Source organism: Hoplias malabaricus, chromosome 2 (genome assembly GCF_029633855.1).
Source record: "Hoplias malabaricus isolate fHopMal1 chromosome 2, fHopMal1.hap1, whole genome shotgun sequence".
NCBI classification, from domain to species: Eukaryota; Metazoa; Chordata; class Actinopteri; order Characiformes; family Erythrinidae; genus Hoplias; species Hoplias malabaricus.
In genome coordinates this window covers 50,699,609-50,725,074 of record NC_089801.1, presented here as the reverse complement: position 1 = coordinate 50,725,074, position 25,466 = coordinate 50,699,609, and the positions used below count along the sequence as shown (strand labels likewise).

At 36.2% G+C, this 25,466-nt stretch overlaps 2 protein-coding genes across 3 annotated transcripts in view; one reads left to right on the top strand and one right to left on the bottom strand.

Moving 5' to 3' along the window:
• Window positions 1-23,567, top strand: part of gtf2e2 (general transcription factor IIE, polypeptide 2, beta) — a 29,803-nt gene extending 6,236 nt beyond the window's left edge. For both annotated transcript variants that reach the window (XM_066660034.1, XM_066660033.1), the window contains exons 3-8: window positions 14,961-15,052; window positions 19,027-19,134; window positions 20,421-20,603; window positions 21,314-21,407; window positions 21,680-21,795; window positions 23,174-23,567. In XM_066660034.1, the coding sequence (XP_066516131.1) occupies window positions 14,961-15,052; window positions 19,027-19,134; window positions 20,421-20,603; window positions 21,314-21,407; window positions 21,680-21,795; window positions 23,174-23,293 (713 nt within the window). In that variant the 3' untranslated portion in view covers window positions 23,294-23,567. The remainder of the gene's footprint in view (window positions 1-14,960; window positions 15,053-19,026; window positions 19,135-20,420; window positions 20,604-21,313; window positions 21,408-21,679; window positions 21,796-23,173) is intronic.
• Window positions 1,622-11,804, bottom strand: smim18 (small integral membrane protein 18). The gene is made up of 2 exons (XM_066661521.1): window positions 11,683-11,804; window positions 1,622-4,836 (listed from the first exon to the last, which is right to left on the bottom strand). The coding sequence occupies exon 2, from the start codon at window positions 4,828-4,830 to the stop codon at window positions 4,630-4,632; it is 201 nt and encodes a 66-aa protein (XP_066517618.1). The 5' UTR covers window positions 4,831-4,836; window positions 11,683-11,804; the 3' UTR covers window positions 1,622-4,629.
• Window positions 23,568-25,466: the final 1,899 nt, after the last annotated feature.

Genomic DNA, 25,466 nt, shown 5'->3' with positions numbered 1-25,466 from the left:
CAAAAAAAATCCCTAGATGCTTTTTCTGTGCTTTGAGCAAAGATAGAGGAAGCCTAGCATACGGGAACTGAGACCTTTTTTTAGCAATTAACAAACACTGGGCTTTGTAAAAACCTTAGACTAGTTTCCAGCACACAAACAGACTGGAAAGCAGTAAATGATGAGGAAACATCCCCAGAATTGTTAACAAAAAAATAATAAAATAATTTTTTGATTAAAACTATGAAAGTTGCTTTTATACATTATAGGTTTCAACAATTGTGCAAATGGGAAAGACTCATTTTATGGTCCACTTTGCAAATATGTATTTGCAGATATGCTCTTTTTCAGTCTGTTACTCAGGTCTGTTTTGACCTGAAAAACATGAATAAAAGGCACTTTGTTACTCTACAGAAAATGGATGCAAAATAATTTTAATGCTTCAAGAACAATCTCTCTTACAGTTTACAATCGCAGACAGGGATGACCAGTCCTGCTGCTGCTACAAGGCATAGGTTTGGGTGTATTTCTGTCCGTGCATGATTTTCATTGGACAGAAAGAAAAAAAAAGATCTAAACCTGTGTCCTTTCCTTCAGAGAACAGTGTCATTGGAACATTTATCAATTTCAAAACAATCAAATCTAACTGCCAAGACTGATGAGACAGAAATCAATTCAGTTCATAAAAATTCTTGTAATTTACCAACCTTGAATAATCCTGATAGTCCTGCAAAATGGAGAACAAGCTAGAATCAAGCTTGGTCTGTGCATACTGTCTCACCATTGAATGCAATTGTACTTTTATGTCAAATTAACAGGTACATGTAAATATTGAAGCTTATTCTTTTATTTATTGCCATCTCATGCTAAATGCTAGTGCTGACTACCTGTGGTGCTGTGCATCCCTCTTCCTTGTCCTTGTGCCATATTCTTAAAAAATTCAGTAACCATCTACTGAGTAAATACATAAAATATTATTAGTCCCACCTTACTCAAAGTTAATAACTGCTGTAGCCTAGAGAGGAATATGATAATGTTCCTTCGGTTTAGAGAGGAAGGAAGGAGGTAAAGAGAGGAAGATTTTTGTTTACCGAGTCCATGCTTGTAAAATATCCACCACATGACCTTTTATTAACATAATACTTCAGATCATTCTCTCTATTTCTCTCTCTCCTGCTCTGTCTCTCAATGTACCTCACTCTCTCTTTCTGCATTAGCAGAATGTACAGATAGATACATGAGGGATAGTGCCATAAGAGGTTCTCTATTAGTTAATTGATTGCAAATAGCTGTGTGTCTTTGAGGCAAAAAAGGAACATCAAATATACTTTGGCAGCCGTTAATATCCCTAAGCTACCCTGAGTCCATTTCCACTAAAGTTTATTTTAAGAAAATGGTAATTGTAGTGTAATATTGAACAAGCTTTAAGGCGATGTGGGGTTTCAGTCATCATGTGACCCGCAGCAATATTCATTTTGTTGCACATCTTCAATTTCAAGCAGAACCAAATGGGTGCCATTTTATTATTAGTCTCTTTACTTATAATTATCTGTTTGTATATGTCTTGCAGAATTAGAGAAAGAATTTTCGGTGGTGATGGCATAAATTAAACTTTTTTTTATTATTATTACAGGCCATTGCAAAGTCATTGAAACAATACAGTAATATACTTTGCTTGTTTAATTGCTCAGTTATTGAAAATATGAATTGAAATAAAATACAAATGTTGGATTTATGTTTCATACATATCCCATTGTGGGGATAGAACACAGCACACATACAACGAACATTAGCTAGTTACATTTTAAACACTTTGTTTAGTCATTTTGTTCAACTTCAGAACACTGCCAACACACATCTTTGAAGAATTGTAAAAAACATACTTTACAAACATACATTTACAACTCATTGGCTACAGAATTGTAACCCTTTGCCTGCTAGAACAGTACTGTGAAAAAATTTAAATACACCCTTCAAAACAGCCCAGTTAAAACATTCATATGAATTGTTTTCAGGAATTGCAATATAACAACCAGTTTGCATGAGGAAACAAGATTTAAAAGAAAACAAAAAAAACCCCTCAAAACAGAAAAGGGAAATGAAATATTATTCACATTTAGAGAAAATCGGATTGCTTGTACACTCTAAAAACAAAAGGTCATTGGAAGGTCCCATAGGGGGTTATCAGATTTTCACACTGAAGGAGTCCATAAAGGTGCCTTCAGGATATACTTTACATTCTAAAGTTCTTGGAGGAACCCCACATAATGCTCTTGAACCATTTGTAGATTGCTAAAAATCGTAAAAATAATGATGAACCCCCAAGGTTCCTAGTTGAACCATAATTTTTTAGAGTAGAAAAAAACGGTCTCACATTTTTTTAACTTTGTCTTTGAGAGAGGAGATCAGAAATTCAGACCATTCTTGTGAGAAGATACCTCAAAGGAAGGTGTTTGAAGGTATGTGGTGTTGAAAAAAAGAATTGGACAAGAAAGAAAATTGCTGATGATCTGAAGCTACATCAAATAAATGAAAAGTGAATTTTGACCTTTTTGCAGTACTTTACAATATTCAGTGTTAGTTAATAGAGGGATGTCATATTTAACCCACAACTTTTATTAATAATGATCGAGCTAAACTTGTTATTATAGATGTATCTTTTATCAGCTGACAGTGATATTTTGATTGTAGGTGATGATATAATAATTTGTTGATTTTAATAGGGGTGGCTATGAAAGGAATTAGAATACATTCTAAGCAAATAAATATTGATAACTGAATAATTTAGTCACAACACCAAAAACATATTTACTAGAATGTATATTTTAAAGAAAGAAGTCTCCACGTGTTATTTAAAATCTATATGATCTTGAAATTTGAGCACTACATGTAAACTATAATTAAATTGTGAATATAATTTATCACTAGCATCTTCACTGTTTACTGTTCTGACTGCAATCAAGTAAATATGTATTTTGTCTTGGTGCATTGTTTGCGATGAGACTAAAGCAGAAGGCTGTGTACTTCCTCCAGCACATTTTAAAAAGACAATACTCGTGTGGTTCGTGAAATTATTATAGAAACACTAATTTTCATTAGATATTACAGTGATCTGTAAACACAACCAGATTATTAGCCCCACCAGATCAGCTTGATAGCTTTGTAATAAGACAGTGAGTTGATTGAGCTGATATATTGTTTTAGATTTTAATAACCAATGTCGTCATGCCCTATTCATTATGGGTATATTTACATTGCAGAAAGTACTGGAATATGTGGCATTTGGAACCTTAAAAAGGGCTTTTATAATTGTTTTTTGTATTTCTAGATACAAACAAGACTTAGTAGTTCCATGAATGTGTTACGCCAATAACATTTTAACAGATTCTTCACTCTTCCACTAAAGATGTCTATAACATCACCAAGCACAATTACATACATCATAATATAAAATAATGTGGTTTATCGATTAGTAACTTACTATTTTTTAAAACGATTTCTTTTGGTATGGTGAAGTAAGCTAGTGAGAAAGCCTACAGTAATGTTATTATCATCTGTGTTAGCTGTAAGAGCCAGTTTTTGTTTTTGAACCCTTCACTGAAACTCTAAACATTGGAGAAAAGCATGTTTGTGGAATTATTTCGTGTCATCTTATTGTATATATGAACTGTCCAATGTAGTACTGCAGCTAAAGAAGAGTAAAGTAGTGCAGCTACATTAGCCTTTACAGATTGAGTTTTTAATCATATTTTTTGACAGAAGTCTGAACTATGTTTATAGATAGAATTCTGTGCAGTTGTAGCTATATGTGTGAAAAAAAGTAATGCAGTTAAGAAAACTAGCAAGCAAGACTTAATATAGCTATTGCACCAATTGGCACTCACTGTAGAAAAATCAAACTTTGCTTACATGTCATTCTCTGAAAATGTAGACAGATTTATAGGTAGAAAGATAGCTAAATACCCAAATGATACATTTTAACATTGTACTACTAAAGAGACATAAAATAAAAATACACTTAAGTTACTGATTTTCCAGTTATCTGAAGTGAGTGAAAATGAGCTAGTTATATGTGCAGTGGAAAACACTAGGCAAATAAACATATCTTTCAGCCACATTTGTACATTGTTGAATTGCTGATTAGAGATTTTATTTTATAGGTTAGATTGATTCTGGCCTTAGACGTACATGCAGGCAACTGTGTAGTACCTGTAGCAGTTGTATTGGTCTGACTTCATAAATATTGCTTCATTTTAACCATGCATAGGTCATCACCTGTTGTCACAATTCTTGAGTTTTACTAGAGTTGACAATTACTTTCTTTCAGAGGCAAAGCTGATACATTTTTAAAGGCTGTTAGTAGCATTAGAAGTATTTTCAGGGGGGAGAGAAAAACAATGTTACAATTCACCCAAATGTAACGTAGATAAACAACATCTTTTGTTTTTTGTTGTTGTTTTACAGACATGTAAATTAATGGCTAATCAGGAGCACTCAGTCCACTTCTCATTCCTCCAGTCTTTGCATCCTTTGTGTGTCTGTGTTTCAGGACACTGATCACTATGTCCAGTGGCTGTTTGTGGTGTTTTTTCAACCTCTTTGTTTGTCATGCTGCTTGTCTGATTTTCTCTCTTGCTGTAGAGGTCTTGGCTACACCACCTCATCGTTTTGTCTTTCCTGGGCTGTTTTGGTTTTGGCGAAGCAGCCACAGTCGAGTAGCTCATAGAGGAAAGCCAGCGTGGCGAGTGAGAGTACGGTTAGGATGAAGAGCAGGAGGATGATGAAGCAGGCGATGTTCCAGCCATCATGGAATGGATAAACCTCTTGCATTGCACTGTTGGATACACTCATATTTTTCTACAAGAAGAGAGAATAAGTGGCATATATAAAGCCAATGTTAGCTTATTTCCTTGGTTCTGTCGGTTAAAAAAAAAAAAAAAAAAACACCTGCAAGTGTCACCTGCTATGAAATTGCAAGTTTTAACGTTTTCCGTTTGTAAAGCATAGTGTATTTCTGTGTTTCTGTATTGAGCAGGATGTGGTGTTAAATACTGGTGGTAAAAAGCGTTGTTGGGCTTGTACTGGAGAGGCTTGTGCTTCTTGATAATTAAGATGATATTCACATAGGTGATTATAAATAATATTATTACCGGACAAACAAAAAAAATTATATATACAAAGAACAATACATAAACATACACCTGTATGAATGAAGAATTGCTGCATAGAGTGCATCATAATAATAAGTTAATTTATATAGCACCTTTTCACAAACCCAAAGTTGCGTTATAAGTCAAAGCAGTTGCTCAAATTGACTGTTTGTATTGATGATATTGTGTGAAAAAAAAACTTACGAGCCCAAACGCATGAGGTGTTTTGCATCTAAAAACTAATATTTTTATTATATATATATATATATATATATATATATATATATATGTTTACTTTGCTGCTCTTGCCTTGGCACATTGCCACATGGAGGTGCTACTAACGAAGGGTTTATATCCACTCTTTAGATCTGTTTAATGTTGTAGTTTAGATCATTTTATCTAGCCATTGGACTGCAACTGAAAGAAGCATTTTGATCATTTTTAGGTGAAAACTTTTGGTTTCAAATCAGTGTAGTTTTGTTGTTTCTAGTTGCACCCCAAAAAATCTTATTAAAAACAAATGTTGTAAAACTGCTGTAGTGTGGAGATTTTACAGATGGCTAGTTTTCGTTGGAGGTCTGCATTTAGTTGTGATCAACCACACTCTGGCCAATCAGGATTTTACAAGGTTTACACAACATGTTTAGTCCCTACTCAGCTCGCTTGTGACCACGAGCAAGCAGGGACTAAATAAGTATCTAGTTCCAGTCTCAAGGCACCAAATTGACCTAATGGAAAATCAAAACAGTAGAGTATAGCTAAGCCAAGTTGAGAAGGTGCCATGCAGCGGACCAGCACCAATAGATGAGGATACTGTTGAAGATAAATTTGGATATGTAGAATTATTGCGGTAGAATAAGTGGGATAGATGATAAATGCAGAGATTACTGAAGGGACAGAGATGTAGAGATGGATAAATGGAGGAAGAGAGTGTGAGGGTTGAAGGAAGAAGGGTGGAGAAATTATAAGGGAGAATTTGACAGAGATAATTGGAGAGATGAGAGAGACATATTGAGGAATGATGGATAAAGAGTGGAGAAGTAGTGGAGGTGAAAAGAATTTATAAAGGTCCAAAGAGAGGCATATATGGATTTTAAAAAAGTGGGGGATTGAGAGATGGGTGTATGGATGACTGAGGAGATGGATGGGAGGTGGATGAATGAAGAGAGATATGAAAGGATGCAAAACAGAAGGTAGAACATTGCATGTGAGGAATGAATGAGACAAAAGCCCTGACCTGATTTGCTTGAGTGGACTTGAGCTGAGTAATGAAGAGTGACAGTTTGTGTGCGTGGGACAGTGGAAACTTGCATATCTAAGAGTTATATGTGGTATTATTTCACAAGACTGTCATTTGTGTTTCAATGTATATTTTATTATTTGCGGTCTGTAGTATTTTAGCTGCTGTTAAAAATTCTGGTATAGGGTGTAAACTAGTTAACTGCAATATGATATGAGATGGCGTATGTATACTAGGGATCTGTAGTCCTAATGCAACATTAACTTAATACAAGTAGAAAGTACCTTTACTTTGGCTGTAACTCTACACTGTCCTTCTAAAGTGAAACAGTCTTTCCAACCTTAACTCCTTAACAGCCCTACATCGATTCAGAGCATTAATCCATATTGCAAGACCTAATATGCTTCATAATCATACACTGCTTTATTCCCATGTCGCCCATCATCTAGGTCATTTCATGTAAAGATATGGACCGGTTTATCCAGATGCTGAGGAAGAGGCCTGTTGGTCAATCCTTAAATGTGGGCTTAAATAAGCTGGCTAAATGAGAAATCCTGCTTTTTGGAATAACACCCAGATGGTGATGAGAACCCGTGCTTGTTGAGAGAATTAAAAAAGTTAAATATCAAGAGAGAATCAAAAAAGTTACATAAAAATTAGAATTAAAAAACTAGAATTAAAATATTTTTTATATATGTATAGATTTTATGTGTATATTGAGAATTTAGAGAGATGCGTGCTGCCAACGAGGCATTGTCATTTCCTGGAAAGTAAATGGTTATTTCAGCTAGACCATGCCAGACTACATTCTTCATGTGCTACATCAGCATGCCTTCCTAAACACAGTGTGCTTGGCTGGCCTGCCTACAGATGATCAGATTGTTCAGCTAATCAGTTGAATTCTTGTTAGCATCCTCTCATTGTTATTATAATTAGCATCTTCTTTGTGTTACAGGCATCAAACTAAATTTGTTCATAATAAATGTAATGTGGTCAGTGAAAACATAGGAAATATTTTAACTTTCATCAGTTATATAAAAGTTCAAGAGAACAAATGTTGTTTTGTGTATATATAAGCAATAATCTGATTTCTACATTGAGATGATGATTATGTGATCACCTGAACAAAATCCTTTCCTAACGAGCAAAAGTATAAAAACCTCTCAGGGTTCTAGAGTGTGACATAATTTCTCAATGGTGCGACTAAAAAAATATCGGCGGTTGCACCGGTGCAACCAGCAGTTGAGGGGGGGGGGAGAACAAGTCTCCACTACTCATAAAGTCTCCCTATGTTTCAACAACACATTAGGCCACATTATTATGGTCTAAACCAATCAGAGATAGTAAAGGGCCCCTGTGATTGCCAGTGGTCCAGATATTCCTGTACGTGTGTGTACGTTTGAAAATGTTTATGCTGCAGTCAGACAGAACCGAGAAGTGAGAAGCCTATGCCCAGAGCCGGATCTCCCTATACACTCACTAAACACGTTGTGTAGGGCCCCACAAATTAACAAAGGTCCCCTCAAGTTAGGGAGAGTTTGTGTGTAATCGGAAGATAAAGAGAAACTATCCTTCAGAAAATGAAAAGAGGAGGGGAAAAAAAACTGAGCGGTGAACAGCAGTGAGGTAAACCTGTGACTGTTCTTCTTGAAGTTGGATGGTTAATAAATAATAGTCTACGAACACAGCCGTGGGAATATATTTAGAGGTGGCATGCACTGCGCAGCTACTCTCCATGGCCTTAAAAGCCTTGTGTTAATTACAGTACCGGCACAGGACCAGAACTTTGAAGCAGAAAAGTGAAAAGTTAACATATACCGATGTTTTTATACTGTCTAGTACACCTTTAAACTTTCCCAGACCCAACAGTATTGTCTAAAAGTTGTTTACTATTACATTCCACCTTAAAAATGACGTAGATTATTCCAAGTGCTAAGTTGAGTTCTTCTAAATTTCAGTTCCACCTTAAATGCTGCCGCTATATTCACACAATCACACTAATACTGTGGTGACACAAGGTGTCACAAAGCTGCAAACTGGAGTATAAACAGCTACGTTTGTTTCTTTAGCTTCTATTACACCTTAAGAACTGGAGCTGTTACAGAATCAGACATATGCTCACTTGGATTCTGGAGGGCTGATTTACACCTCATTTTGTTCCGTATATAGATGGCTGTTTATTCTTAAGCCAAAAAAGAAGGGAGAGTACTAGTGGATAGTCAGGTGCAACTGCCAAAATAAATTGTCACATTTTGGATCAAAAATGAGGTAGGAGGGACCCCTTGTAAAAGAGCTTGTAAAACTGCTGTGTTAAATGCGATGCAGATGAAAATTTGGGTGCAACCAACTTTTGTGCTGGTGCACCTAAGGAAAAAAAAATTGGTGCACCAGTGCAAAAAGTTAGTCTAGAGCCCTGCCTCTGCTGCTGCAATAGCTATTCACTTGTTATAGAACCTGCTGGGTGGGAAAAACAGTGCTAGGGGTACCCAAAAAGTAAGTAGGTACAAAAAAACAACTATAAACAATATCAAAAGAGTTGAAAAGAAAGCTTCTGAGTGAGGGGAAAAAGGTTACATTGTTAATGTACTGGCAGAGGGACACAGAAGTTACTTCCATCTTGAAAATTTCAAAAACTGCAATTCATAAGAATAAGGTCAAGCAGCAAACACAAGGGACAATAAAGCTACAGACTGGCAGAGGACAAAAAGACTCTCTATTGACTGTGATGACCGCCACCTCATCCGAATGTCACTTAACAACCGTAAGATGATGTTAGTTGACCTACAAAAAGAATGGCAAGTGGCAGCTGGGGGGCTCGTAAGGCACTGGAGGCACGTAAAGCTAAAAACAAAAGCCCTTCATCAATGAGAAGCAAAGAAGGGCCAGACTGAAAATTACAAAAGACCATAAGGAGTGGACGGGAGTAAGGTCATCTCCTCAGAGTGCAGTATTCAGCTTTGTCCAGCACCTGGTCGTGTAATGGTTAGACGGAGACATGGAGGGGCCTACAAGCCAGAGTGTCTTGCACCCACTGTGAAATTTGGTGTAGGATCGATGATGATCTGAGGATATTTCAGCAATGTTGGAATCTGGCAGATTTTTCTTTGTGAAGGACGCATGAATCAAGCCACTTACAAAACTGTGCTGGAAGAAAGCTTGCTTCCTTCTGCTCTGACAATGTTCCCCAACTTTGATGATTGGCTTTTTCAACGGGACAGTGCTCCATGTCACACAGCCAGGTCTGTCAAAGTGTGGATGAGGGATATTCAGATCAAGACTCTATCATGGTCAGCCCAATCTCCAGACCTGAACCCCATTAAAACTTCTGGAATGTGATTAAGGGGAAGATGGATGGTCACAAGCCATCTAACAAGCTACTGGAATTCCTGTGCCAGGAGTGGCATAAGGTTACTCAAGAGCAATGTGAAAGACCTATGCCAAGGAAAGCTTGCAAAGATCTATGAAAGCTGATAAAAAATCAGGGATATTCCACCAAATATTGATTTCTGGACTCATCCTAAGTTGTAATATTAGTGCTGTTTTATTTATAACTTAATATGAGGTTGTTTTCTTTGCATTATTTGTGGTCTGAAATTTCTTTAATCATTTGTCATTTCTAGTATTAGTCATTTTATAAAAATCAGATGTTTTAAAAAACAATATTTTTATTTGGAATTTGGAAGAAATGTTGCCAGTGGTTTATAGAATAAAACAAAACTGCTCAGCCTGGTCAAACACATACTCAATTGTAAAAATAGATATACTTGTACATTTTTTTTTATACAGTAACAATAACCATTTTTAATACAGGGGAATGTTACACAAATATGCTTTAAAACTTATTTGTATACATAATAATAGTAAAAATATAATTATCCATCCATTATCTGTAACCGCTTATCCAATTTAGGGTCACGGGGGGTCCAGAGCCTACCTGGAATCATCGGGTGCAAGGCGGGAATACACCCTGGAGGGGACGCCAGTCCTTCACAGGGCAACACAGACACACACACATTCACTCACACCTACGGACACTTTCAAGTCGCCAATCCACCTGCAACGTGTGTTTTTGGACTGTGGGAGGAAACCGGAGCACCCGGAGGAAACCCACGCGGACACGGGGAGAACACACCAACTCCTCACAGACAGTCACCCGGAGCGGGAATTGAACCCACAACCTCCAGGCCCCTGGAGCTGTGTGACTGCGACACTACCTGCTGCACCACCGTGCCGCCCAAAATATAATTACTTTTTTTTTTAATTAAAACAATAAAATATATTGTAACACATCTCTTAATCTGTGATTCCTGTCTCCAGGTGCTGCACAAATAAATTTAGTGGCTTTTAAATTTGAGTGCTAAGCTTGATTACCAGGAGTCTTTCTTTAAAGTGCCCATCCTTGGCTGTTTTCCTCTTACGTCTTTAACACTCTCTAGTACACTCTCCTCCTCTCTGTGTCTACATAGAGACAGATGGCTCTCCATTTTTCTATATCCCTAAGGACTTCCTCTCTACCAATGGCAGCCCAGCCCAGAAGGTGCTGGAGTGCTTTGTCTGTGTAATTAGTATTTTGATCATTTATTTATTTATTTTTATATATATTCAGGCCTTGTGACAGTGTTTTGTGGTTTGGGCATACTGTTCACCTGGCTGTGTTGTTGTATGATTTCAAATAACAGTACTATAGTAACATTTGAATAACAGTAAATGTAATAAAAGTAATAACCTCAGATTGGTTTGGAGGACTTTGCTGTTAGAGGTGATATTCATTTTTGCAGCATATGATATGTTTCCACGTGTGTCCAATTGGATTTTTTGTTTTGGAAGGTGCACAGTCTCCCTCTACTTTAAGCTCTGGCCTTACCATTTTAATTGTCACTACGTCAGACAGTGAGACAAGAATTTTTATGAAGCATCTGACACTTGTCTGGATGCTGAAAACTAATTTGTAACGTTTTAGAAAACACATCTGTGATTTCAATATTGCAAAAATACCAATGTACTATTATACATTTTTTACAAGAACTGTGTTTATTTGAGCCCCAATATAGACTTGAATGGAAAGATATATCAGATAAAATTAAGACTTTATATTAAGCCTCTATTTTTTTATAGACTAGTTTTTTGCAAAAGAGACCATAGGTTTCACTCTCTAGATGCTCATAGACCTGCTCTGTTAGCGATTCTGCTTGCTTCCTGACAGCTTTTCTCTGTGGGTGTGTGCCTGTGTTTGCAGCACTAGATGACTGTGCTACTTCTTGATGCGCTAACATATAATATAAAAAGACGGGGGAATAAAAAAAGAAAACATACCTGTGCGTCTGAACTGAAGGATGCTGCAAATGCTGGCTCACTCTTTCTATTTATCTTGCCTTTGCCCTCCTTCCTTTCTCTCTCTGTCTGTCTCCCTGTGTGTCTGTTTTCCTTCCTTTTTTTCACCGTCACGCTTTCACTCTGCCCCTCCTTGCAGTATTAGTAGGCTGTTCTCAGCTACTGCTGCTACACCATTGGCTAATTTCTCCATCACTCAGCAAGAAGGCTCGCCTCACTTATTGTTACTGTACAGTAAGCACCACCCACGTATTTGATAAATGATTCTTGAAGCCTACTCTTTTGCTGGCCTCTAGTAGTGGTAGGTGGTGCAGGGCTTAAATTCAGTGCTTATTTTTTTGCTGACAGCCTTTTTTAAAACCTGATTCTAACAGGTTTTACTTATTATTATCATTTAAATGAAATCTTATATTTTATTTATGTCTTTGTTGTTTTTCTTCATTGGCTAATCACAATTCATTATAGTCACACTATTTAAATTTCAATATATTTTTTATTATTTTATTTGAAATGTTTTTTGCGAGTGGCAGGTGCTCACCCATACAGAGCATATTATCCACCTAAAATTAATGTTACAGTATTTTTGCACAGTTGGGAACTTTATTAAACAGAACCCTAAATATTAAACCCCCCTTCTAAGCATAAAATGATAAAAACATCATTCTAATTAGATGGTAAAAGCAATGTAAACGATTCTGGATATTTACTGTTATCAAATGTATTTGTATAACACTTTTTACAACTGATGTTGTCACAAAGCAGCTTCACAGAATTCCAGTAAAGACATAAGTTTAACATGAAATGTATGCAAGCCAGGGGCGATGCTGGCAAGAAAAAACTCCCTCAGAGCTGAGGAAGACACCTTGGGAGGAGCCAACCCTCACAAGGGGGGGGACCTAAACTCTGGTCAATCTACCTACAAATCTATTTACAAATTATTGACAAAAATAAAAGGACCCTATACATCACATAGGTCTGCTGTTATGCTTATGTGTACTGATAGAATCATATAATGGAAACAATGATGATAACATTATTATTGTTATTATTATCATTATTATTAATATAAGCAGTAGTAATAGCTAGGAGTCCATGAAAATTTCAGTGTAGGGTGGGCAGCTAGTCCAAGGCAACTGGCGGTAGCTAGAGCATGGTCAGCTGATTTGAAGCAAGTAGCAGGAAACTTGACAGTTGTCCAATCAGCTTACAGTCGGGCAGGTGGGCAGTCGACCACTCAGAAAAAAAGTAGAGGGATGGAATTAGAATGTGGCTAATGACTCCGGCAGATCTGACTATAACAGCTTTAACTAAAAGGAAAGAACCAGAAGGACACACAGGCATTGGAGCTTGTTGAAATATTGGCATCCCACTGCCTCTCAGTTGACTCTGATCCGAGTAATCGTGGAGGCTCATAATAGGAAATAAGGTCTTGCAGGTATTCAGGAACAAGCCCATGTAAGACTTAATGCATCAATAACAGAATTTTGTAACCAGTTTTAACAAGCAGCCAATAAAGTGATGATATAACTGGACTGATATGATAAAATGTTCTAGTTTTAGTGAGGACTCTGGCTGCAGAATTTTGAACTAGTTGAAGTTTACTTAAAAGTCTGCAGGTGCATCCTGACAGTAGTGTGTTACCATAGTCAAGCCTTGAAGTAATAAAGGCATGTACTAATGTTTCTGCGTCCTGCAGGGAAAAGGCATTTCTAATCTTGGCGATGTTGCGAAGATGTAAAAAAGCTGTTCTAGTGAGACTGCCTATGTGTAGATCGAATCATAATCAGAGTCAATTATGACGCCAAAATATTTTGTTGCTGTACAAGGTATAATTGGAAGTTCAGCAAGATTTAAAAAGAAATCGGATAATTTGTTTCTTGCCAATTTTGAACCCAGAAGCAGGACCTGTTTTATTACTGCTCAGAAGGAGCAAGTTACACAACATCCAGCCTTTCACATCTTTTACACAGTCTTCTATTTTCTTTAATCTGTGTTTGTCATCAGGCTTGGCTGTTGTGTAAAATTGTGTCTCATCTGCATAGCAGTGAAGCGTAATGTCATGGTTTCTTATAACTGTGCCTAACGTTAACATATATAATGTAAATCGGTCCTAAAATAGTCTTGCAGAATTCCAAATCTTAATTTAAAATAATTGGAAGATAAATTGTTTACCTTTATGAACTGATAACTTTCCGTTTAGTAAGATTTGAACCATGATAGGGCTGTCTCTGTGAGTCCAATCATGTTTTCTAACCTTTCTAAGAGAACATTGTGGTCTTATTGAAGTTGTTGGGCCACATTTTTTTTCTAAGATCTTAAGTATAAATTGTAGGTTTGAAATAGACTTGTAATTAGACAATACACTAGCATCTAGTAGCACTATATTTTAAACTAATAGCACTAGTTTAAAAGCTTTGGGTACATGGCCCAGGCTAAGGGGCGAGTTTACTATAGATAAAAGAGGATTGATAATAACTGGTAGTACTACTTTAAGTAATTTTGGAGGAATTGCATCAAGTTGTAAAATATGCAGAGGTGATAATCTTCTCTAGTTCTAGCTGTGGGAATGGGTAAAAAGTTTACAGCTTTTCTTCTGCAACTGTTATGTTTTATATCAATCACATCAGATGACAGCTGGGTCATATTTAATACTGTGGGTTGTTTTTTTTATTTAAACAAAAAAATTCATTATTTCACTGGCGAGAGTCGCTGGTATACGTGGTGTAGTACTGCCTGAGGTTTTTTTTTTGTAATTCTAGAAATCCCACTAAACAGTGCTTTAGGATTATATTTATTATTCTTGATCAGCGAGGCCAGATATGCTGAGCGAGCTTTAGTGAGAGCTTTTCTATACTCTATAAGGCTGTCCTTCCAGGCAGAGTGGAACACTTCCAGCTTGGTTGATCACCATTTCCCCTTTCATGCTCATTTAAAAATTCCACATCTTTCAAGGTGGAACGGTATGTTTAAGTAAGAAACAGACTCTAGCTTGTTTGTGGTTGAAGTTTAACTTCTCTGAAGTTTTTATTCATTGTTTAAATTGCCACAGAAACTGTTTTGTAACTAAAGCTGCTTAGTTTTGTAGCTCTTTGGTAAGTGTTTACTTTTATGCAGTTAGCAGTCTTCCCAATTTGCAGTAATTTTCACTAAATATAATGTAACTTGAGCAACATTCTAATTTCTTTTTATGGCTTTCAGCGTTAAGAGGTCTCTCCACCATCCATGTGTTAATCCTTAATTTTCTTACCTTCTTTTTTCAGACTCCAGCAATGGATCCTTCAATCTCAAAGCTCTTTCGGGAAGCTCAGGCTACAAGTTTGGAGTTCTGGCACGAATCGTCAACTATATGAAGGTAACGCACACATTGAGACAAACTCTGCAGAGCAGTAGTTGACTTACCATGTTCAAGGCATTACCTGTCACTTGCACTACAGTGTGTTAATACAAAAAAAGCTTTGCAGTATCACCTAGTGGGTTGACCTTGAAGAGGCAGATGACATTTGGCCTTTGACTGACTTTGTTAAAATGACTGGGGTAGTTTGGTTTCAGGCTTCAGTTTTCCTGTTTTGGAGAGCTTGTGCCAGCTTCAGTTTCTGCCTTTTGGTCTTGGAAGATAGAAGTGGAGCCCAGCTTGGCGTTCTGCTGTTGTAGCCCATCCACCTTAATGTTCCTGTGCATCCTCAGATGCATTTCTGCTCACTATATGTGTACATAGTGGATATCTTTCAGTGTTATCATAGTATTTTTGTCAATTCAGACCAGTCTAGTCAATTCTCCATTTACCTCTTCTATTAGCAAATGCTATTAGCAACTGCTGCTCACTGGGAGTTAATTTATTTATTATAACAATTATAATTATATAATTATAATTAATTAATTTATTGTACCATTCTGAGTTATACTTAAAGTACAACATCCGTGATATAAAAAATTGCAATTAAACATCTGGAAGTTAAACTTTTATACTTTGGTTGTTTATGATAGTTGATGTGACACATGTCTCTCAAACAAGTAATCTATGTTAGTCTCCATTTAAAGTCCTGTGACATGACGACAGAGTACCTGGGGCAGGGCTAAACACATCAAACAGCAGTCACACGCACACGTGAGCATATTCATCTTTCACCACAAGAACACACCAGTGGACAAGAAGCCACGTGAGTGTATTATTTTGGGACCAGATGTTTTTGGCAGAGTTTTACATTGCATCCGGTGGAATTTAACATTTTAAAATGTGCTTGAGCTGATGACGAAGCAGGCCACTGCGGTTGCACATTTAATAAATTGTATACTGTTTTATGACAGCTGTAACTAATGTTAGAATTTAAGATAAGAATTATATTAGAACACTAAAGGAATACAGGATTTACTAAGAGTACTACATAAAAATTAATTATTAAGAAAATATTATACAGCACTACAGAAGTATAATGCCTTAAAGATCTTTTTAGTAATGGTTTCTATATGTTAAATTACTTACCAAGTAACTGGAATCTGTGATGGTCCTTCAATGTCCATATGCTTTACACACTGGTTCAGACCTATGTGTGAATGGATGAATTCTGAACGTCCAAGTTCCAAAAATTACTTAAACTACAGTCAGTCTCTGGCACTGTACAGGAACAGAATCCGTGCTAGTTAATGTTATACTTTTTAGGTAACACCCTTCTGTAAAATGGCTCGCAATTATTACGTTGTGGAGAACAACAGCAGCAGCAAAAGTGGCGGGGCTAAAAGGGCACCAGGGATACTCTTTAAGAAACTGGTTTGCATAAAGATGAGATGAAGATATCAGCAGCTACAGAAATACTCAAATCTATGGAGTCAACAAACGGTCATAAATATTTTGAGCTTGTGAAATGATGTTCACAAATATTTTCACAGCTTTCAGTTGTATATAACATTTTGTCTTGCGTGTAAAATAAACTGCATCAACGTATCTGAATGTGTGAAAAAAAAAATGCAGGTTAAATTTTGTGAACATGAAAATAGATATGCAGATGTAGGAATATTTTAAACATGTGTTAAATAGTTTTATTCACTCAGATGTAATCAGCACATATGTGCATGTGTGAAAAAATATTTCTGAATTAATGTTTTGCAGAATTGCAAGAATATTTTCAACAGTGAGGTTTAAAGGAACACTGTAAGATTAGGAGTTTTGCTCCTGGGGCTCCCCTGAGTGTTTTTACAGCACCGTAAGATCGGAGGTGGTTTCCTACCCTCTTCCAAAAGTTACATAGTGCAATTTCAGTGCTGATCCCAGAGTAGCAATGATAGAGGCTCTATTCTCCCTATTATAGGTCACTGAAGTATTACAATGATTTTGACGCTGTAATTTTAAGAAAAAAATTGTGCTGTCAACGTTAATGCGTTATCATATGTGATCTGGAAATTTTAACACTAACAGCTAACATTTATATTTAATCTCAATTAGCACTCTCTCTCTCTGTTTAGCAGCTTTGAGAATATCAGCACGTTGTGCGTGGCTTAGTCCATGCATATCTCTTATAAAATTGTTGAAGTTAGAATATGGGATTTTATTTTCAGATCTGTGAGCTGCATGCTGCAACTTTCTCAATTAAAGCTTGTGTCCTAACTTCATTTTGTTTGATGTTAACTCTCTCCCTGAAATATTTAATCAGCAAATTAAAAAAAAATCGAATTTAAATATCATAAAAAAAATACCCTGAAATTTTACCCCCACCGCCCACCAAATAAATAAATAAATAAGGGTGTTTTCTAACCATTCGTGAATACCTCTTAACAATTTTTTTCTTCATACCTCCCTTCCCAAAAAATGGGATATACAGGCATTTTAACTTTTAACAGCATTTAACAGAATTTCATTGTGATTAATGAGTTTGAGAATTAGATGAGATTTATTTTTAATCGATTGACACCATTCGTAAAATTATTAAGCTGCGTTCCTTTAACAAGTCTGAGATATGGACACACACATTTCCAAAATCAGTTTGCAATAATATTATCACCCCCTACTGCGCTCAGTCTGTGTCATAATGCTTGTGAAAATGCAAAGTGAAGAGACGTTTCTTTTTTAAAATTTGGATTTTGCCATCTTTCTAGAGTGGTGGTGAGTGTGAAAATTACATTTCAAATGCACTGTCACTTGAGTACAAATGCATATTAGGTGAATAAAATTTTAATGATAATTTTGACACAGTTGTTGCATGATCAAATGAAACATGTTTATTCAAATTGTGAAATATATGTTAAATAAAGATAGTCAAAGAATTCAGATACCTGTGTAAATTAAATATCAGTACAATCCTACCAAATTGCAAATGTTAATGGGAATTATTGAATTTAAATTTCGAGCTCAAACTTGCCTGTAGGAGTTGACCATTTAAATTCAAGTTTTGTATTTCATTTTCATTTTGGTACTGACATGCTTCCAGTTTAGTTTCCAGTCCTTTAATAAGCTTAGGAATGTCCTCAAATCTGTATTCTTGTGTTAACTTGTGGTTTAAACAAGCTGATTGTGCATTGCTAAAGTGTAATATTTCTTATAAATATACACAGTTGAAAATAACCCACAATCAGAGAATCAACATGTTGTCTTTTAGTACTTTGTGTTCACCACCTGCTGTTTTCCAATTTGCTCAGATTTCTGCCTGCCTGTGGATCCAACCCGAGCATCTTGATTACCAGTTTGTGCCAGATTTTTCCAGGAGAAAGTGTGCACACTTGTGCTCATGCTTATGCATCTGCTATCATTTGCACCCTTGTGACTAATCCAAAACTCTTTTGTGGGAATTTTTTTTTTTTTTGTACAGCCTGGGATTTTTTAAAAATATATTTATCACAGCAGTTATCTGAAAAACAACATGGCAGTAATCATGAGTACAGCTGTCACTGTCAGTTATATTGCTAATCAAGTACTGATGGTTTTTGATGAATAATCAGTCAAGTAATACATTTAAAATTAACAAATGATGCAGAGATCTTTCCTTTGTTATTTGTGTTATGAGCAGAGGGGGGGGGGGGCCTAGCCACCATATGTATGGAGTATTTTTGTTTGTTTTATGTAGTTTTATTTGCATCTATATTTACCCGAATTTTCTTACTTATAATTTAATTTGCTCAACCTTGTCCTTGGGGTACGTAGGATGTTGCTTAGAGCCTTCACCCCCCCCCCTCATGTTTTCAGATTATAACTAAACAGATTCATCAAAAAGGTAAATGTTTGGCTTATTAGTAAAAATGAACAGGGAAAACATTTTTGTGTTAAATTACACTATGTAATATGATTTGAAAAAATTTCTTTTCTCTCTCTCTCTCTCTCTCTCTCACACACACACACAGACACGGCATCAGAGGGGTGATACTCATCCTCTAACACTGGATGAGATTCTAGATGAGACCAAATTGCTGGACATTGGCATGAAACAGAAGCAATGGCTTATGAGTGAGGTATTTGTGTGTGCATTTTCGTGTTTAAACCTAAATTCTGTAAATGTTGAAAAGTCCACTTTTTTCCTTCATTTAAATGAAAACAGCATTAAAACAATATGTTTAATATTTTACCTCATGAAATGTATTATTTCTTGTAAATATACACACACTCTAGAATGAATGATTGTATATAATTGCATCTGTACCAAAGTGTTGGTACCAGAATGACTAGAAAAAAATTATCTTAAATTAGTATTCCTGTTATGCATATAAAAGAAACATCTAGAACCCTTTGCAAAGCAATAACCTGGAGGAGCTGTGTGCAAAAACAAATGTCTAAATAATTTTTACCAGACTTTTTCCATACTATATATATATATATATATATATATATATATATATATATATATATATATATATATATATAAGAAATATCAAGAATGTGTTGGAAATATTTCCTTCAGTGCATAATGCATAATAATATCAATAGGTTCCAGAAATCTAGAGTGATCTCTTTGTGTAAAGGGCAAGGCTGATAAACAACAGCTGAATGCCACTGACCTTCAGTCCCCCAGAGAGTAGTGCATAAAAATGGACATGCCTCTAGGATGGATATCAGTCAGTAAACACTGGTCCTCGCTACATCCACAAGTACATACTAAGACTGTACTCTCCAGAGCAGAAATTGTATGTCAGAGACATCCAGAAACATTGCCTACTTCTCTGGGCTGGAGCTCATCTGAATTCTGACTGATGCACAGTATAATATACTGTATATATTTGCTGTCCGAAGAAAAGCCTGTATCTCCAAATACTATCTTTACAGGAGAAGGCACAAGCTTTGTTAACTTTCCATGGAAGTCGCTGTAAAAAGATTTTCTAAGAAGATCCTAAGAAATTTTCCTAAGAAATCCTAAGAAAGAATTGAAGAAGATCCTAAGAAATTTCGAAGTATTGAACAAATGAAATTTTAAATGAGCGTACTGTAGAACTGCAAACTTCTTTGAAGAACCAGGAGGTAGCAGAGTATTACTTCATTACAAAAAAATAAACAAAAAGAACAAAGAAAAAAGATAACATATGTTTTTGAATTATTTCTTATTTAATTTTAAGGTTGAAGTGAATTTTGTAATCACTGCTTTCTGGTTTTGACTTTAATTTTCACATTCTTTTTCTGTTTTTGTAAATTTCTTTTTTGTAAATTTTCTTTTTCCATTTCATTTATTCATTCAATATTTTTAATAATTGGCATTTTCTCTCTCCCTCCCCATCCATCTCTCCCTCCCCATTTTTCTACTTCCCAGGCCTTGGCGAGTAATCCTAAGATAGACATACGAGATGGGAAATATGCCTTTAAACCCAAGTACCACCTGAAGGATAAGAAAGCTCTGCTCAGATTGTTAGACAAGCATGACCAGCTGGGTTTGGGAGGAGTGCTCTTAGACGATGTGGAAGAGGGCTTGCCCAATGCTGCCAAAGCTATTAAGGTACAAGCATTTTAAAATCTTTATTTCTGGAAATTCTAACATACCAAAAAAAATTCCCCAAACGATCTCTGGTAGCTCCCCGCACATCACTGGGGTGATTTCCTATTCAGTATCTCTTCATAATCTTTAATTAGGGATATTATTTATTTCAGATTCCACTGGAACATAGTTTTGAGTAATTTTGTATATGCTGTGTGTTTTTTTTCTGGCTGTGCACAATGTTCCCTTAATACTATGATTATGAATATGAGTGTGTGTCTGCCATGTATTAAAATATTTGCATTATTCTATTGAATCATTTGTTTGTTGCATTATATGAATATTATGATAAATATTATATTTATATTTTTCTGAAAATATAAAAATGCTCACAAAGTGATATAAAAAGAATGTTAAAGGTTACAGTACCCTTTGATAATTTTGCAAAGAACAAAATCACAATAGTGATTACTAACCATATACTGAACAGCCCTAATTACACAATGACTCAGAATGAATGCATGTATGCATTATATGTTCTTTATGCTAACCGGACACTAATGTTGTTTGGTATTTATAATCATTTTAGCATTTTTTTTTTATGTTTAAAAGATTCATGCTGTGGTAAAGTTTTATTTTACTAACTGCCACAAAATGACAGCAAGTAAAGTTATTTGTCTCACCATAAGGATGTGCATCCTGTAATTTTGCTTCTTTTTATCTCTTCACAGGCTTTAGGGGATCAGATCATATTTGTTACCAGACCAGACAAAAAGAAAATCCTGTTCTACAATGACAAGCACTGCCAGTTTGAAGTAGATGAAGGTCCGCAAGAATAAGTATAATGGTGGGGTTAATGGTAATGAATGTTATGAAATAGCAGAAAATGGCCCACCCCAAAAAAAAAGACCTCATGCAAATCATGGAAGTCTCAAGGAAACTTATCCTGCTTACTCTTTGCTATAAATACATCTGTAAATATTATATTTTTTCAAGTATGCTTTTGTAAAATGGCTTATTCCACACATTTTAATTTAGTTTTTCTTCACTGATAACAAATATTTAAAAAGCCAATATATGTGTTCTGTGTTCTCCAGAGTTCCAGAAGCTGTGGAGAAGTGTTCCTGTGGATTCCATAGATGAAGACAAGATTGAAGATTACCTGAAGAGACAGGGCATCTCCTCCATGCAGGAGACAGGACCAAAGAAAACAGTAAGTTTGCTTTTTTTTTTTGCCTGCTGTCTTTGTCCAAATTGAACCATTTTTCTGAAATCTGCAAATACCCTGCCCTTGTTAGAACATGTCATTTTTAAAGAGTGTTTTCCAAATTTTGTGAACATGCTCCACTTAGCCACAAGATTAAAATCACTGACTGTTGAAATAAATAACATTGGTTCTCTCATTACATTGGCTCATGTCAAAGTGTATATATTAGGCACCAGGTGAAGAGTGACTAAAATCACAGCTCCAGGGTCCTGGGGGTTGGGGTTTGAGCCCCCACTCGGGGTGGCTGAGGAGTTTGGGATGGACAGGTGCCGCCTCGAGGACATGACCTCGCTTTGCACTCTGTTTCATACCCACTCCGACCCTGAACTGGATAAGTGGTTACAGACGATGAATGAAAGTGAATTATTATTAGTTTTAGTCAATGAAAAATAAAAACATTTTAGTGTAGTTAGTCCTTTAATTAAAAAAAAAAACATAACGTTCCTATTTTAGACATTAACATTGAAATTAATCAATTCCTTGACAGTCGACTCCTTTCACTCTTCTGCCCAGCCGAAGTTTCCTATTCCTTGCAATTTTCTGTTTTTAATTAGAAATAATGGGTCCTTTATCACACTTACACATTAAAATACCTAATAAAAGTTGCCCATGGATTGACAACCAGTGAAAGAGCAGCAGGGTCATGGGTACCCAAGGCTCAAGGTTAGTCCAATGTTTCCAATCCCACAGAAGAGATAATGTTGCACAAATTGCTGTAAAACCTTACAATGAAAATGTGAGAAAGGTGTCCAACAGTAAATTGCAGCTTGCTGCATATGGGGCTGCATAGCTGGAAACCTATCAGAATGCCCATGCTGATGCCAGTCCACTGCCTAAATTACCTACATGGCATCCTCTTTGAGTTTTTTTGAGGAACATGAGAAAGTGTTCAAGGTATTGACTTGTTGTCCAACTTCCCCACATCTCTGTCAATTTGAGTAAATGAGGGATGTGTGAACATTATGAGGATCCCAGCATGCAGCTTACCCCACATACATGCCTTGATAAATTTGAATTTGTTTTTGCTGCAGGAAGGGGACGTACACAATAGTAGGCAGCTGGTTTTTATCATTTAGCTTATCAGGTTATAGTCAGTATAGAGTATTTGCCATGGTACGGAACGACATTCCGTTATGATTTCTGATTCTTACAGATTGTTTAGATTTTAGAAAGGGAACTGACAATGCAAGATTTTAAGCTTCTCAGTTTTAAGGGGATGATAGTTATCTCTCGATCATTATGAATGTACCTAACTGTTAGTGTTGGAATCCTACCTTTCACTAACCCTGTTCTGACAAAGAGATTTTGTGTTTGACTGATGCAGATCCCTGTGCAGAAGAGGAAGAAGCCTGGAGCACAGAAGAAGAGACGGTTTAAGACCCACAACGACCATCTGAATGGAGTTTTGGAGGACTACTCTGATGGAGTGCCTGCCAAGAAGTGACCCCATCAGTTCACAACTCGTATTCGAGATAAAGACTCAGAAAGAGAAGACTGATAACATGTGTTGCCCTCAGTACACTGTGTATCTGGTCAGAGCGGTCTCATTGCCAAAACCACAGTCAGGCACACATAGGCAAAAGGACTAATAGAGACAAAATGTCAATGTGAACTGACTGTAAATAGTTTATTTTAATTTTATTTGCTTCTATTTTTGTGCCAGTGCTTTGAAAAGTGTGTTGAAGGCTCTTTTTTGTTTTAGAATAAAACGTCAAATGGGGGAAAATGTAAACCTCTTCTTTCATTCTTCGGTTCTGAAAGGGCATACAATCATGTACCTACAGTGGTATAACACATTCAAATTACAAATTATGTTTTGCTAATAACTAATCCTATACAGGGGTAGGGTGAAATGAGGTACATTTTCTGCATTTATTTGCTGACAGTTAACATTGAAAATGTTCCTCTTTAATGTTCAATTCAGCAAATGTATATGTTCTCTGCAGACAATGTGACAGGCATATATATATATATATATATATAGCACACACTCCTGCATCTGTGTCTTGGTGTTTACTGATTTAATCTTGTAGTGTACCATATATATATTAATTTATAATTTGTTTTATAGCGTTGACCTTATTCAAACTCCTCCAATCTCTGATATTTGACTTAATGATATTAATTAAAATTAATTGGCTTAGGCAATTAAAACATTAATAATTAGTTTGAGAATGAATAATAATCGTGCTAAATGAGTACGTCAGGATTTTCAGGAAAATAATGAACAAATTGCAAACACTGTGATTTCAAATAATGAGAGTTTTATTAATAAAGAGAAGATATTTAATTAACATAGCTTAGCCTTATAATCTCACGGTATCACCGCAGGGAAACCCGATTTTGACCTTAAGGTGGGCTAGGCACTGCTGGCTTGTGATTAAATTGTTGCTAACTAAGGTTTAATAAATGGTAAATTATAAAGTGATTTACTTAGACATCAGCTCCTGGTAAAGTGTGAAATACGCTAGCTTACTCGTTCGCCGTTTCACCGAGCCGTCGCGTCCTGCTGTTTAATCTTCGAGTTCTGGGGTTGTTCTCGTCCTTCCCACGTGGTGAGAGACAGGCCCGCTTATGGAGGAGATTTCGTTTCTGTTGAGTTTTAAGCTCTCGGCTTCCAGGCAGAGCTGCGTCGATCGAGGTTTCCCCTCTTTTAGAGTTTCACAGGCGTGGCTGGTTTCCACCGGAATGGAGCGGCTTTCTCCGAGTATTAGCTTGTCTCGTTGTTCAGTTTTCCAGGAGTAATGTCTTCAGGAATCAGCTTATAACGTTAATATATCTGCTATCGACTAATCAAAAGGTTGATATCTTATTCTGGCCACAAATAAGTTTCACCTACTTTGATCACTCGTGAGATCACACTTCGATGGGTAAGAAAAACATAAACAAGATTAAAAGAAAAGAGATATTCAAAACGCTCGACGCATTATTAAAACTTTATACGATCAGCTAATTCAAGACGTCTCTTGTGAGCTTTTTCTAAAGTCTGAGATTTTCCTTTGTTCCGTTGTCTGCGTGGAGAAGAAAGCGTTTCTTTGTTGTTTCAAAGTTTCTCGGATCTTCTCGTTATTGTCGTCGGCGTCCTCTCTTTTTCGCTTTCTTTCGTGGTCCGTTACTTCTGTCGAGCTCTCGTAACTGAACTCCACTCTTCACTGATCTCCGTTGAGCTGCTCTGTGTTTTCAAAGCTAGCGCGGTCACGCCCTAATGGGAGGTGTCCTTTTCCTGATTGGGCACAAATTCAGGCTCACGTGACTGACTTCATGAGACAGAAAAGGGGGAAGGCTGGATCAGAGATTTAAACAATAAGTAATAAGATAGACATTTCCCGTATCTAAATTTCCTATTCGTATTAGTAACATACAACAATGAGTATACTGGGTTATTAATATCAAACAGTTACATAAGGTTTCATCTTTAGTACGTTGTTTTACGTCCAATTTGTGATGATACGCTGGAAAAAAATATTAATCCGTTTTCTCTTATTCAGAGGTAGAACTTCTTTTCATGATAGAAACAATCAACAATATACAACATTTCATTAGGAGGTAGGCATTCATCTGAGGTTACAGAAAGTGACATTAATACATTTGTTTATACACAAATAATCAGAGTTTGA